Raw genomic sequence first — 13,499 nt, forward strand, 5'->3', positions numbered from 1 at the left:
TGTGTTTATATTGTTAACTGCCTTGTGATTTCCAGATGTAGGATAGTATACAAATTTTAATTTTATAAATAAATTTCTTTCTGAAAGTTTATATAGCCATACTTTTTATATACGTTAATTGTTATGGTCACAGTGGTAAGGACTAGCTTCAAGCTCTAGGCTGAGAGGCTCTATGGGATTTTCCAACTGAACTTGATAGGTGAAGGTAAAGGACCCCTGGACGGGTAAGTCCAGTCAAACGTGACTATGGGGTGTGGCGTTCATCTTGCTTCAGACCGAAGAATCAGTGTTTGTCCACAGACAGCTTTCCAGGTCATGTGGCCAGCATGAATAAACCGCTTCTGTCGCAATGGAGCACTGACAGAAACCAGAGCGCACGGAAGCAGTGTTTACCTTCCCGCCACAGCGGTACCTATTTATCTATTTGCACTGGTGTGCTTTCGAACTGCTGGGTTGTCAGGAGCTGGGACAGAGCAACAGGAGTTCACCCTATCGGGCAGATTCTTGATAACTGTGCTAACAATGGCTTTGTTGACCTGAGGATGGCTGATTACCAGGGGCATTAAGCTGCTCTTCATGGTGAATGGCCTGAAGGACCCAAAAGGCCCACCTGCCAACTCACTCTACATCCAAGCCTACTATTCACAGCTAAAATAAATGCTCTTGTTCAGATTCACTTTGAGAACTGCTGGTTTAGATACAGGATCAGAATCGGGAGTATTAGAAACAAAGGCTTGCTCCTTTGTGTATTTCAGTTTTCACTAATAACCTCTTCCTGGGAAGATGTTGTTGGAGGGAGCATGAATAACAAAGTGTGTACTGCATTAAAAGATATTCTGATTAGTGAAAGACAGCTAGAACAAATGGGCCAGTTTGAGTAAACAATTAATATAATAAATCCATAATAGCTATGTCTTTCGTTCCATAATGACTGAAGTTATTATCTAGAGTGCTTTAAAAAAAAATAATACAGCTGTAACTATTGCTTTTAGCTGCGTTTTTTTTTAAGGTTTCCATTTTTGTTTTTAAAACCGGGCAGAGAGTATAATTTAAAAATATAAATAACCCAAAAAGGGCATGCCACCCACCTGCCTGCCAGACCCCTAATTAGGCAGATAAATTTGGTTTACCTTAAAATGCATAATCAGTTAATCTAAATCATACCTCAATGTGTTTCATAGCTTTTTGCCACACAGACTGTTTTTCTTCTGTGTTATATCCAGGAATGGAGAGTATATTGTGGATATAAGTGAAAACTTCTTCCTTTAAAGGCAATAAATGGGAAGGATGAATAAATAAATAAATCACACACTAATCTGATGGATGTACTAACCCAACAAATCTAAAAATCAATTCCTATATAATTCATTGCATGCTGAACTGCCTTGTAAATGCAAAACAGCAAGGAGAATGTATTTTAGGGGTTACTCCCACATCAAAGCCTCCTTGAAAATCAAGTACCTCCCCCCTCACAAAACATGCGGAAGTGAAGATTTCATCTGGATTCTCTCAGTGATTACTTTTGTGTCCATTCAGCCTTACCTTTCTCAATGGATCTCGTAAGTAGCAATCAATAATCTTATCATAGCGATGTTCCCGTTCATACATAAACTCGCAGATTTGATAGCTGAAATAAAACAATGTTATTTATTCATTTCAAGATGTTAGCTCTTTTCAGGTGTCAGAAACTGAAGGGAGCCACGTGGCTTTCAGGCATAACGCATCTTCTGCAAGCAATACATTTTCCTTTTTCTGTCTTAATACTTTAAGGATAGACACAATTCATAAATTTCTTAGTATACATTCTACCTATGGTCAGTAGAAGCCTGATCGGGTTATTAATATGAGAGGCTTTAGACTGTTGTTGTTGTTTTAGAGTGAGCTTCATGGCTGAGTGAGGATTCGAACCCTCCTCTCCCAAGTCCTAGTCCAACACTCTAAGCATTAAGCCACATTATTTTTTAAAGGAAAAGGCAGAACAAGGTGTGTGAGATCTCCTTTTAAATCAAATTATCTGATTAGGAGACAGGTAATGAGCTGGACCCCTCCAGGATATGGGTGGCCTAGAAGATATGCAATCTAGTAACATCTAGATCAGGCATCCCCAACCTGCGGCCCTCCAGATGTTTTGGCCTACAACTCCCATGATCCCTAACTAACAGGACCAGTGGTCAGGGATGATGGGAATTGTAGTCCAAAACATCTGGAGGGACGAAGGTTGGAAATGGCTGATCTAGATCAGTGTTTCCCAAAGTTGGGTCTCCAGCTGTTTTTGGACTACAATTCCCATCATCCCTGTCCACTGGTCTTGCTAGCTAGGGATGATGGGAGTGATAATCCAAAAACAGCTGGAGATCCAACTTTGGGAAGCACCAATATTCCAGCAGAGATTTAACAGGCACCCTTACTTAGTAGGATTGGCCTTGTAAGCCAAATTTGACAAGGATCTGGGCCCATGTAACCAAAAGAGGTTCCCTACCGCTGTCTTAAAGCATTTCTTCCCAATGGGAATTGTGCTTACCTTTGGGGTTTCCAAAGGACTTCTAAGACTTTTGGATTGGCGGTAGTTTATTATTTATTAATTTCATTTAAAACTTGCTGTTCCACAATAAATGTACTAGAAGCAGCATACGAAAGTAACAAACGATTAAAAAAAGAATAGTGACATTACTTTAACTAAAAGCAGCAGCAGCAAGTGGACTAACAAAATAGTGGTCCAGGCAGATAACAGTGCAAGTCTATACATATCTTCTTAGTCAAATGGGGTCTACTCCTCCTAATTAAATGTATATAGCATTGCAGCCTAAGCCCTCTTGCAGGTTTGAGCTATGTGTTTACTCCTGTGATAATGTCCTGGGATGGGTTAAAGATAACAGAAGCAGCACTTACAGGTACAATATTTTCTCTATGGCACATCTACTCCAATGTTTCCCAGTATCTGATACCAGAATCAAATCTAGCAGACTGGGAATGGATTGATCTGAAGCACTATATACTTGCAAAAAATTGGCAGCAGAAGTCAGCTTAACATGTTTACTGTTTCAGGCTGTAGGCCATGCTAGAAACCTTGTCACATGGTTAGACTGTTGTGCAAAGGACCCAGGTTTAGCCGCAATGCTAAGGCAACTTGAGGATGAACAGAGGGCTCACTGAAAGCAGTTGCCAAGCAACCACCTCATGTGCTTTTCCTAGTTCCATCCATCCATTTCCTGCAGATAATGCCAGCCTGGAGCTTTCAGACTTAGCCAGCTTGGATGAAATTACAGGAGCAATAGGCCCCATCCCCATTAGGCACCCTATTGGGATCATCTGTGTAGAACTAGAGAAACACAAAAGAATGAAATTATAGCAGGAACAATACTAAGGAGCACCATCACACACCATGGGTAACAAAGGAGGTTTATACACACACTCGGGGAGGCCAGAGATCCACTGCAAAATCCAATAGGATCTACACAATATAAAACCAGATTAAGTTTATGCTCCACATAAGGCTGTAACAGTGTCTGGATACCCATAAGGATGTGGCTTTATGATTATCTGAAAGAGCAACACAGGTGACAGGATAAAAGGGAAGAAAGTGATAGGAAACGGTTTAAAGGGAGACAGAAAAACAAAAAAGCCTTACAATTCAGCTTTTTCTGCCATGTGAATGAGTCTGTTCTCTTCAAACTGTACTATGCCTCCAGCTTGGAGCAATTCTAGAAGAACCTATAAGCATTAAATAATTATTAGATGCTGTGTTCATACCTGGACAATCAAGAGTTTGCAACATTCTTGACCTATAGACTTGCAGATTGTGCCCATATGTGAGCATTTTCAGATACCGAGAGCTACACAGAGTGCCTTCGAGCTCTGAGCTAGCATTGCAGTAACACGTGCAATCACAATTTTATCCGCTTGTCAACTGGCCAACCATATCACACCGGTTAAACACATGCAAGGCATGGGAAACACTCACATGGCCTTTGGAGACCTTTGCAAGATCTTGTACCAGCTCAGAATGGCAATATTGCATGGGAAATTCCAGGGGGTTGTTTTGACTATATATGATTTCAGCTTTACACGCTACCCACTGGAACGTAACCCCCCCTCCCCAAGACATGCTCCTACTGTACACATTGTTTTCATTCTAGTTGGGGCCCTTTCCTCCTCCCCCACAAAAATCTTTTCTTTCCTGTCCTTTGACTTTTAATAAGAAGCCTAGGTTAGAACCATCCTCCCTGTCACCATGGTTTTATATACGCATACACTTCCCTTCAGGTGGCGCTGTGGGTTAAACCACAGAGCCTAGGGCTTGCCGATCAGAAGGTTGACAGTTCAAATCCCCGCAACTGGGTGAGCTCCTGTTGCTCGGTCCCTGCTCCTGCCAACCTAGCAGTTCAAAAGCACGAAGTGCAAGTAGATAAATAGGTACCGCTCCGGCAGGAAGGTAAATGGCATTTCTGTGCACTGCTCTGGTTCACCAGAAGCGGCTTAATCATGCTGGCCACATGATCCGGAAACTGTACGCCAGCTCCCTCAGCCAATAAAGTGAGATGAGCGCTGCAGCCCCAGAGTCGGCCACGACTGGACCTAATGGTCAGGGGTCCCATTAACTTTACCTTACACTTTCCCTATAGGTAAACATTTAAACATGTCACTTCATGTCTGCAATCTGAATTAGTACACCTCGGCAATAGGCACCTCTCACAAAGCTTCCGATCACGTTTTGACTCTGAGATAGCTGTCTTGACCAAAGCCCAGCTTGTTTGCAAAATGGAAGCTATAGTGTAGCTTTGTGGTATCGGTGTATTTTTGGAGGCTTGGTATCAATATTTTTGGCTTTCCAGTTCCAAGCCTGATCCATCTCTTACCTCGTTCACTTGCTCCTTGTAATTCTTTCTACTACTGCACCTTAAGGTTAGCATATACAGTGGTACCTCAGGTTACATACGCTTCAGGTTACAGACTCTGCTAACCCAGAAATAGTGCTTCAGGTTAAGAACTTTGCTTCAGGATGAGAACAGAAATCGTGCTCCGACGGCACAGCAGCAGGAGGAGGCTCCATTAGCTAAAGTGGTGCTTCAGGTTAAGAACAGTTTCAGGTTAAATACAGACCTCCGGAACGAATTAAGTACATAACCTGAGGTACCACTGTATCCTGCCCTCTACTCTCCCTCTCCTCCTACTCAGACACAGCCTGCTGCGCTCTCAGTGGCAGAGCATCTGCTTTGCATGAAGAAGCTCCCAGGTTCAACCCCCAACATTTCCAGGTAGGGCTGGCAGAGACTCCCCCGATCTGAAAACCTAGGGGGAGGGGGTCCTGTCAGCCACTGTAGACTATACTGAGCTAGATGAACGGATGGTTATCCTGTATTGCAGCGGTTCACAACCTGTGGGTCCCCAGATGTTGCTGGACTACAACTCCCACCATCCCTGAGCTCTGGCCTTGCTAGCTAGGGGTGATGGGAGTTGTAGTCCAACAACATCTTGGGACCCACAGGTTCAGAAAGGCTGCTGTATTGCATGTGTCCACTTCTTTCTGAACTGCCATTGGACAATCGATGCAGGGGACATGTTTTCCCCATAACTACTGCTGCTCCTTTCTCCCCACCCTCCATCCCAAACTGTTTTTCAAGTTGGTGGGGAAAGTAAACCATACAGACAGAGATGTCTGCAATCAGCTTCACTGGTATTATTGGCGGCAGCTGCCCATGCATTATGGGTGCAGTTTTGAGCTGCATTTGCTCACCCTGCAGATTGTGCTTTCAGTGTGGCTGATCTGCATTGCTATAAAAATATTCAGCTATTGTTCATATAATGATCATGCAGATATTGTCCGTTTGCTTTCATAAACATACAGGTTGTCCGTTGCTCTCCAGCTGCTGACAACTTCTTAATCTGTGAAGTGCCAGTTTTACCGTTGCTGCTCAATAGTCTGATCATTCTCAGCAATGACCTTCCCTTCCCTAACCATCCACCAATCTAACAGCATGAATTATTCGTCTAACGATTCATACCTGCTGTCTCTCAGAGTGCCGTGAATCATCATCAGGACTGCAGAGAAATTCAAGGACCTGGACGAGAAGCAAACATGATTACAGAGATATGGAGATAGATGTGCATCTTCTTGTTGTAGCTCAGAAATATACCTTATCAAATGCTTCTGGGAGAGAAAATTCTCTAGATGACTGGCACTACTATAGCATTTTGGAAAAGTAGACCCATCTCCAGAATGCCTGGAATTAATTTTCTGGTATATGAATTCAGCAAATAGAGAGCAATATAGCAACCACTTAAGTCTCCAGTTCTACTTTTATCTTCTGTAAGAACAGAAAATCTTTTTGGGCTCTACAGGCTAGACTTGAAACCACAATGACTTCAAAGCACCACATGCTTTGTTGGGACTTCAAAGCACTGCATACAGCTACTACAGTTAATACAGTAGGTTTCAGCTCTACCACCCATCTGCTGATCACCAGTAGGAATTGAAGTCTGCTTTCCTTTGTCAATGCACACTCTGGAGCACACTTTAATACTCCCAACTATGCACTGGCAGGCAGGTCTCTACCTGCCCTGCTCCAGACATCACATATGATCTCTGGTGTGGAGCAGGTGGGTGTAGCTTGGAGGGAATGGCTTTAAGGGCCAAATTTGAATCCCTGGTGGGTCAGGTTTGGCCTGCAGACTGGATTTTCTGATCTTCTCGAAATCCTCCAACATGTATCTTGGTCTCTGTTGCCACTTAATCTTTATAAAATCACTGCCATCAGATTTCTCATGCTTTATATCCCATTTTTTGCACTGTTAAAGAGAGACATGATACACAGTCCCTTAATTTTATATTATGGCATCACATAATGTGAGATTTTAGGCACTTTGTAAACAAAATACTCATAGTAATGAATATTAATTGCTTAATGTAGGTATTATGCAAAATAGTCCTGGAAAAATAATCTTCTAGTTGTCTGTAAGCATATATACTTTGTTTTATTGAGTAATTTAAAAAATGAAAGAAAGAAAAAACAAAATCAGCAACAGTCCTTTCCCCTTTATTTGTGCCCCCCCCCTTTTTACCTGATCAAATAGAGTCCTATTTACAAACAGTGTGTTGTTGGGCTTAGCAAGCTGTCGGGCAAGGAAAGTAAAGAGACATCCAACTTGTGAGGGGGTAAAATCAGAATTCTCCACCATAACCTAGACAAGGGGAAGCAGCTCAATTAATTAGGTTATCCCATGTTATCACTTAACATACATGAAACAGACCAAATAACACATAGCAATAACCCAGAAAAGCACTGCTAACTGTGCAAAAGATAAACTGTATCCAATTCCAATGTGATAAAGAAAATCATATAAAGATTTCCAAAATATATTACTGGAAAAAGGGAATATGAGAAAGCCAGATTACTAAACTGGAAAATTTAGATCACATAAGCACAAGGCAAGCACATTAGTCATTTCAAACAAAATTCATATGACTTTACTTGCATTGCAGTGTCCATACTCTGAAGGAGAGCAATTTATCATTACACTGCCATAAGAAATTCAGCTCATCATGGACTGGATGTAAGTATCAGCTCCGAAACCTTATCACAAGAAGCAGATATAGCACTATCACTGAGAAGTCATATTACACTGCCTTGCAGTAACAGCCAGCGACATTGTTCTGAACTCATCAGTGGATAACAGTAGGCATAGTTTGTGCAGTCTATGAAACAACTCGGGAGCTCATCATAAATAGTCGTAAAATGGGAGAGGGCGCAGAGAAGATGGACATAAATCAGGGGGTGTGGGGGGGTACAATTTCATTTTCTCTCACCAAGGAGCAGACGGAAATGTTAACTTGTGAGAATCCTCTTCCAAAAGTTATTTATGATAGGTTTCTAACAATTAGCATCTTAAATTTTGCTATTCTATACATAAAGAATTGCTAATACTCCCAATTATTCCTGACTATGCCATGCTACCTATCCATGTTTTGCACTTTGGAAACATTTCTGTCATGGAGACAGTATAGTTATAGTGTCTTAAAACAAAGCATTCCATAAATCCATATTAACTATTTTATCTACCTTTTGTAAATCTAGATTTATCATATCTAGCCAAGCACTATGCAGAATCTGAGTACCCCTTTGCTTGGACACAAATGTGGCTAGGATTAAAATTCTCCTCATCACATGAGTGAATGTTCTGAACAAGCTGCTTTCTACATGCTTAAAAGCACACTGTGTCATGAACCACTTGTAAACGGACACCCGTAGCTATACTGAATTTTGCTGTGCTCCTTAAGATCTTAAATAGTTGTGCCCTGAGAAGAGGAGGGTCAAAATAACAAGGGCATTTTGAGATACAACATCATGCTTAAGGGAATAAGGGAAATACTACTCCCAACTAAATTAAGTAGTTTCTCACATAGTCTAACCAAGATACAGGTAAGCTGGCAAGGTTGATTGACAGTTACACCATTTCACCCAACATCTTCAGAACATTCTGGTGGTACTGCAATGTTTACAGAACCGTACACATGTACACACACACACACACACACACAATGGCTAAGCTTTAGCAGCATTCAGAAGCTTCTTCACAAAGTATGGGTGGGAGTCTGAGGAACTGAGAACAGTAGTGACAAGAGACAATTCAGTGACAAATGAGAAACTGGCAAATCTGGATTCAAACAGAATCTACCCCAACGTGGAATCCCTGATCTAAGTATGTAACTTGTCCCTAAGATCAATTTCCATACCCAAGGACTAGAAGACATCACCTTGCCAACAAAGGTCCGTACAGTTAAAGCCATGGTTTTCCCAGTAGTGATGTATGGAAGTGAGAGCTGGACCATAAAGAAGGCTGATCGCCGAAAAATTGATGCTTTTGAATTATGGTGCTGGAAGAGACTCTTGAGAGTACCATGGATTGCAAGAAGATCAAACCTATCCATTCTTCAGGAAATCAGCCCTGAGTGCTCACTGGAAGGACAGATCCTGAAGCTGAGGCTCCAATACTTTGGCCACCTCATGAGAAGAGAAGACTCCCTGGAAAAGACCCTGATGCTGGGAAAGATGGAGGGCACAAGGAGAAGGGGACGACAGAGGACGAGATGGTTGGACAGTGTTCTCGAAGCTACAAACATAAGTCTGACCAAACTGCGGGAGGCAGTGGAAGACAGGAGTGCCTGGTGTGCTCTGGTCCATGGGGTCATGAAGAGTCGGACACGACTAAACGACTAAACAACAACAAACAAAGGACTAGAAAGTGGCCAATGTAACAGAATTTCTTTAAAAGGGATCCAGAGGAGATGAGGCAAATCGCAGACCAGTTAGCTTTATGTCTGTTCTGGGGAAAGTGGTGGAAAGCATTATTAAAGCTAGAATTACCAAACGTATTGAACAGGTCTTGCTGAAGCAGAACCACCATGACTTCTGCATGGTTAAACACTGTCTCACCAACCTATTAAAACAATTTTGAGTGTCAACAAGCATATAGATGACTCAGTTGACACTATATACTCAGACTCTCAAAAAGCTTTTCACAAAGTCTCTCAACAGATTCCTGAGTAAGTTCAGCAGTCATAGGATAAGAAGAAAGGTAGACCAATAACCAGTTAAAAAACTGGAAAGTTGAATCCCCCAGGGGCCAGTGTTGGGGCCCGTGCTTTTAAACCTGTTCATTAATGATATAAAGGCAACACAGTGAAGTAGCAAAGTCTGCTGATAAACAAAACTGTTCAGGGCAATTAAAAGAAAATAAGAGAATGCAAGGCACACCAAAAGGATATATCCAAACTGGGTGAATGGGCAGTAAAATGGCAAATGCAATTCATTATAAGTATAAAGTGATGCACATTGCAGGAAAAAATATTAACTTTACATATACGTTAATGGTGTATAAACCGATGATGAACAACTAGGATGACAACCCTGGGGTGATAGTGAATAGCTCGATGAAGATGCAAATCCAGTGTGCAGTAGCAGCTGTGAAATAAGTGAATTCTACATTTGAGGTCATTATGAAAGAGGTTGAAGATAAAACTGCCAATATCATAACACTATTCCACAAATCTATGCTGACTGCACATGGAATATTGTGTACAGTTGTGGTTGCCTCATCTGAAAAAGCAAAAGGTAACCAAATGTATCCTCCTATGAGGAATCCTTACAACACTTAGGGTTTTGTAGTTCAAAAAGGCGGTTATGGTGGGGACAGAGAGGTATATAAGGTTGTGTATGCAGTAGAGGATGTGGCTAAGGAGAAGTCCCCATCCCCCTCTAGAACTCAGGGCCATTCATTCATGCTGAATACTGGACGATTCAGAAAGGTTAAAAAGCACTTATTCATACACTCCCATAAGATGTAGTGATGGCCACCAACTTGGATGGCTTTAAAATACAAATGAATGGAGGCTAAGGCTATTATTGGTTACTAATGATAATTATGGGACGCGGGTGGTGCTGTGGGTAAAACCTCAGCGCCTAGGACTTGCCGATCGCATGGTCGGCGGTTCGAATCCCCACGGCGGGGTGAGCTCCCGTCGTTCGGTCCCAGCTCCTGCCCACCTAGCAAATCGAAAGCACAATTAAGTGCAAGTAGATATAGGTACCGCTTTCTAGCGGGAAGGTAAACGGCGTTCCGTGTGCTGCTCTGGTGCCAGTTCGCCGGAGCAGCTTCGTGTGACCCGGAAGTGTCTGCGGACAGCGCTGGCTCCCGGCCTATAGAGTGAGATGAGCGCACAACCCCAGAGTCTGTCAAGACTGGCCCATACGGGCAGGGGTACCTTTACCTTTAATGATAATTATATTCTACTTCCAGTGTCAAAGGCAGTATGTCTCTGGATATCAGTTGGTGGGAATCACAAGTGGGAAATGAGCTGTTGCATTCAGATCCTGCTTGTGGGTTTCTCATGGGCAACTGGCTGGTGACTGGGAGAACATGACTACATAGATGGGCTTTTGGCCTGATTAAGCAGAGCTCTTATGTCTTTAATGGTGCAAGGAATGTACAAATTGGAAGGTCATGTAACGGAGAAGACATGCTTGTCTTCAGACCAAGTGAGTGGAGCTTTAGAAAGGCAGGCTGGATAAGAGACCCACAATACCTTGTTCCATTGCTTACTCGTGGTTGTTTATGTGAGCCTTGTTGCCTTTACACCATGGGCACCTGATATGAATGAGTCATGCCCTGTGGCCAAGTTTGCTGTCTGCTTCCTACTTTGCTGCTTTTCCAAGTCTGAGGTGATCTGTTCAACTTCTCCATTACACACCAGCCAGTAGCGCTTGGTTTCAGTTTACTCCATATGACAAATACATTAACCATTAGCAATATCGCTAGTCCGGTCAGTTAGAAAATATTATTTCTTCTCTCATGCTCCTGTAGATTGTTCTGTGCTCATGTAGTCCCTCATAAAATACCAAAACTGCCCCAGGTCCCTCAGATGATTTATGGGAATGACTGCCTTTCACCTACCAAGATCATTTAGACCAATATCTCATCTGTCAGCAAAGACTGTCCCCGACTCTCCTGCGACGCTAAGGCTTATACAACCTGACAACATGAAACTATGTTGGACTAACAAAGCGTATAAGCTCAGACATACCTGTCTAGAAAAACTTAGTGTCCTCAGTTAATAGGGTTAGCCCACAGTACAGGATACTCAAGATCCTGTAGTCAAGTGAAATGTAGTTGATTTTTTTCTTTTTACAATAATCTCAGAATATGCCCCAGGCAATGTATCTGTTATACAGTGCTGGACACACAGAAGTTACCAGAGGACAATAGTAATATTTTGCCTTCATGTATTCTGCCATGTGTAGAGACACATTTAAAGAAAGTGTAGCTGTGTATCGTCTTGTAGGGACTAAAGACACTTGCAGTAGACGGAGTAGACGGAGACCTTCTTAGCCTATTATTTTAAAAAAACTTATTTATGGCAAGAGAGCATTCAGGGTTTACTACAGGTTGATAGGGGTGGGGAGCAAGCTCTAAATGCGGGTTGCACGTATTTTGCAAAATCACAATAATGTATTATATATTCAGAAGGGCATAACGTGCACATTAATAAAGACACATCCTGCCCACAGGATCGTGATCTATATAAAAAAGATGAAGAGAATGGAGAGGATACGTGGAGGGAAAAACCTTGCTCCTTTACTCTCACCCAGCCAGCACAAGGAGTTAACAGAATATAATGAAGACATACACAAATACCATGGCTGCAAACTCCTTCCCTTGCACCTTCTACTGCGTACTTGCTATTTTCTTTCTTCAAGTATTAATCATGTTACATTTCTATAGGTTTGCCTTTAGTGCCTTCCCGTATTGCTCTGATGCTTAAACTTTTAAACTCTCTTAACCTTTAAGTCAGTTCATGATCCTGCCCTTCTCTCCTAGTGGCTCTGGCCACATTCTGATGTTTGTCCATGGCTTAATAAACTACAAACTTCATTTGGTGCCACCAAATTCCACATGAAACAGAAAAAGAGAATGATCGTTTGTCTCAAAAGCTACTGAAACACTGATGAGAATAAGAACAGAAAGAGATTACTTAAAATAGGAAAGATATAATGTATCAACTAGGACAATTAAACATCAACATACCCCTTGAGATTCTTTTTTGGGTTTCAAAGCAAGAAAGAGATGATTAAATAGTGGATAAATTGGTACAATGACTACTACCTTCAGTAATAAGGAATAGCAAATTGAAAGGATGAATATGTGTCTTTGAAAATTTGGAAACACATGAGGTGTTTACATTTTGGAGCAGATACTGAATGCCTGGCATGCTATGGTCCATGGGGTCACGAAGAGTCAGACACAACTAAACGACTAAACAACAACAACTACTGAATGGACAATTGTTAAGACAGAAATTGTTCAGAACTTGGGAGGTTGGAAATTTAAATGCTGGAAATGTTTAGCTACTAATGCAGACCTACTTCAGTTCTGGTGTGGTGGGGTTATCACAGAATTTTCTAATGCCTTTTCGAATTTTATTTAATTGAACAGAAGATGAAATTCCAACTGTTAGGAAATCTTTAATAATTTATATCTGCAAATGTTATGTGGGTTTGAACATGGAAAACTATGAACTCCCCCTCAAGGAGGGAGCAGTTACTGAAATGTTTAGATATAGAGAAGACAAACAAGTTAACTGATGCAATTAGCAGGAAACCCATCTCTTCTTTTCAATACGCTTTCAGTTACAAAATGTTATTTCTCTATTATTTTTTCCATCTTTGAATTTGAAGTTCTTCATCCTTCTAGCAGAAATACTAGGATACAAGGCTCATTTTTCAGTTCCTCAACCTATGACAGCAACGTATTTTCTGTTAAATGTTATGACCAAAAGAAGCCTATTCTGGAACAGTCCAAGGCCACACACAGAGGCAACTTAGTTGCCCCCTCTCCTGTATATGACATACATCCATTTTGCATTAACCATTTACAACAACACTGCGCTAACAACTTATGTCCATAGTTCTTTGTCCTCATTATGTTTCAGTGTATATTATATTCAA

The 13,499-nt window shown here is 41.6% G+C and overlaps 1 protein-coding gene across 8 annotated transcripts in view; it reads right to left on the reverse strand.

Moving 5' to 3' along the window:
• The window catches only part of VPS8 (VPS8 subunit of CORVET complex), a 94,259-nt gene that overhangs the window by 40,676 nt on the left and 40,084 nt on the right, over positions 1 to 13,499 (reverse strand). For all 8 annotated transcript variants that reach the window (XM_083616229.1, XM_083616231.1, XM_083616227.1 and 5 more), the window contains 5 exons: positions 7,060 to 7,179; positions 6,003 to 6,059; positions 3,629 to 3,711; positions 1,543 to 1,627; positions 1,165 to 1,263 (listed from right to left, as the gene is read on the reverse strand). In XM_083616229.1, the coding sequence (XP_083472355.1) occupies positions 1,165 to 1,263; positions 1,543 to 1,627; positions 3,629 to 3,711; positions 6,003 to 6,059; positions 7,060 to 7,179 (444 nt within the window). The remainder of the gene's footprint in view (positions 1 to 1,164; positions 1,264 to 1,542; positions 1,628 to 3,628; positions 3,712 to 6,002; positions 6,060 to 7,059; positions 7,180 to 13,499) is intronic.

The sequence above is a fragment of the Podarcis filfolensis genome, assembly GCF_964270895.1.
Source record: "Podarcis filfolensis genome assembly, chromosome: 5".
Taxonomy (NCBI): Eukaryota; Metazoa; Chordata; class Lepidosauria; order Squamata; family Lacertidae; genus Podarcis; species Podarcis filfolensis.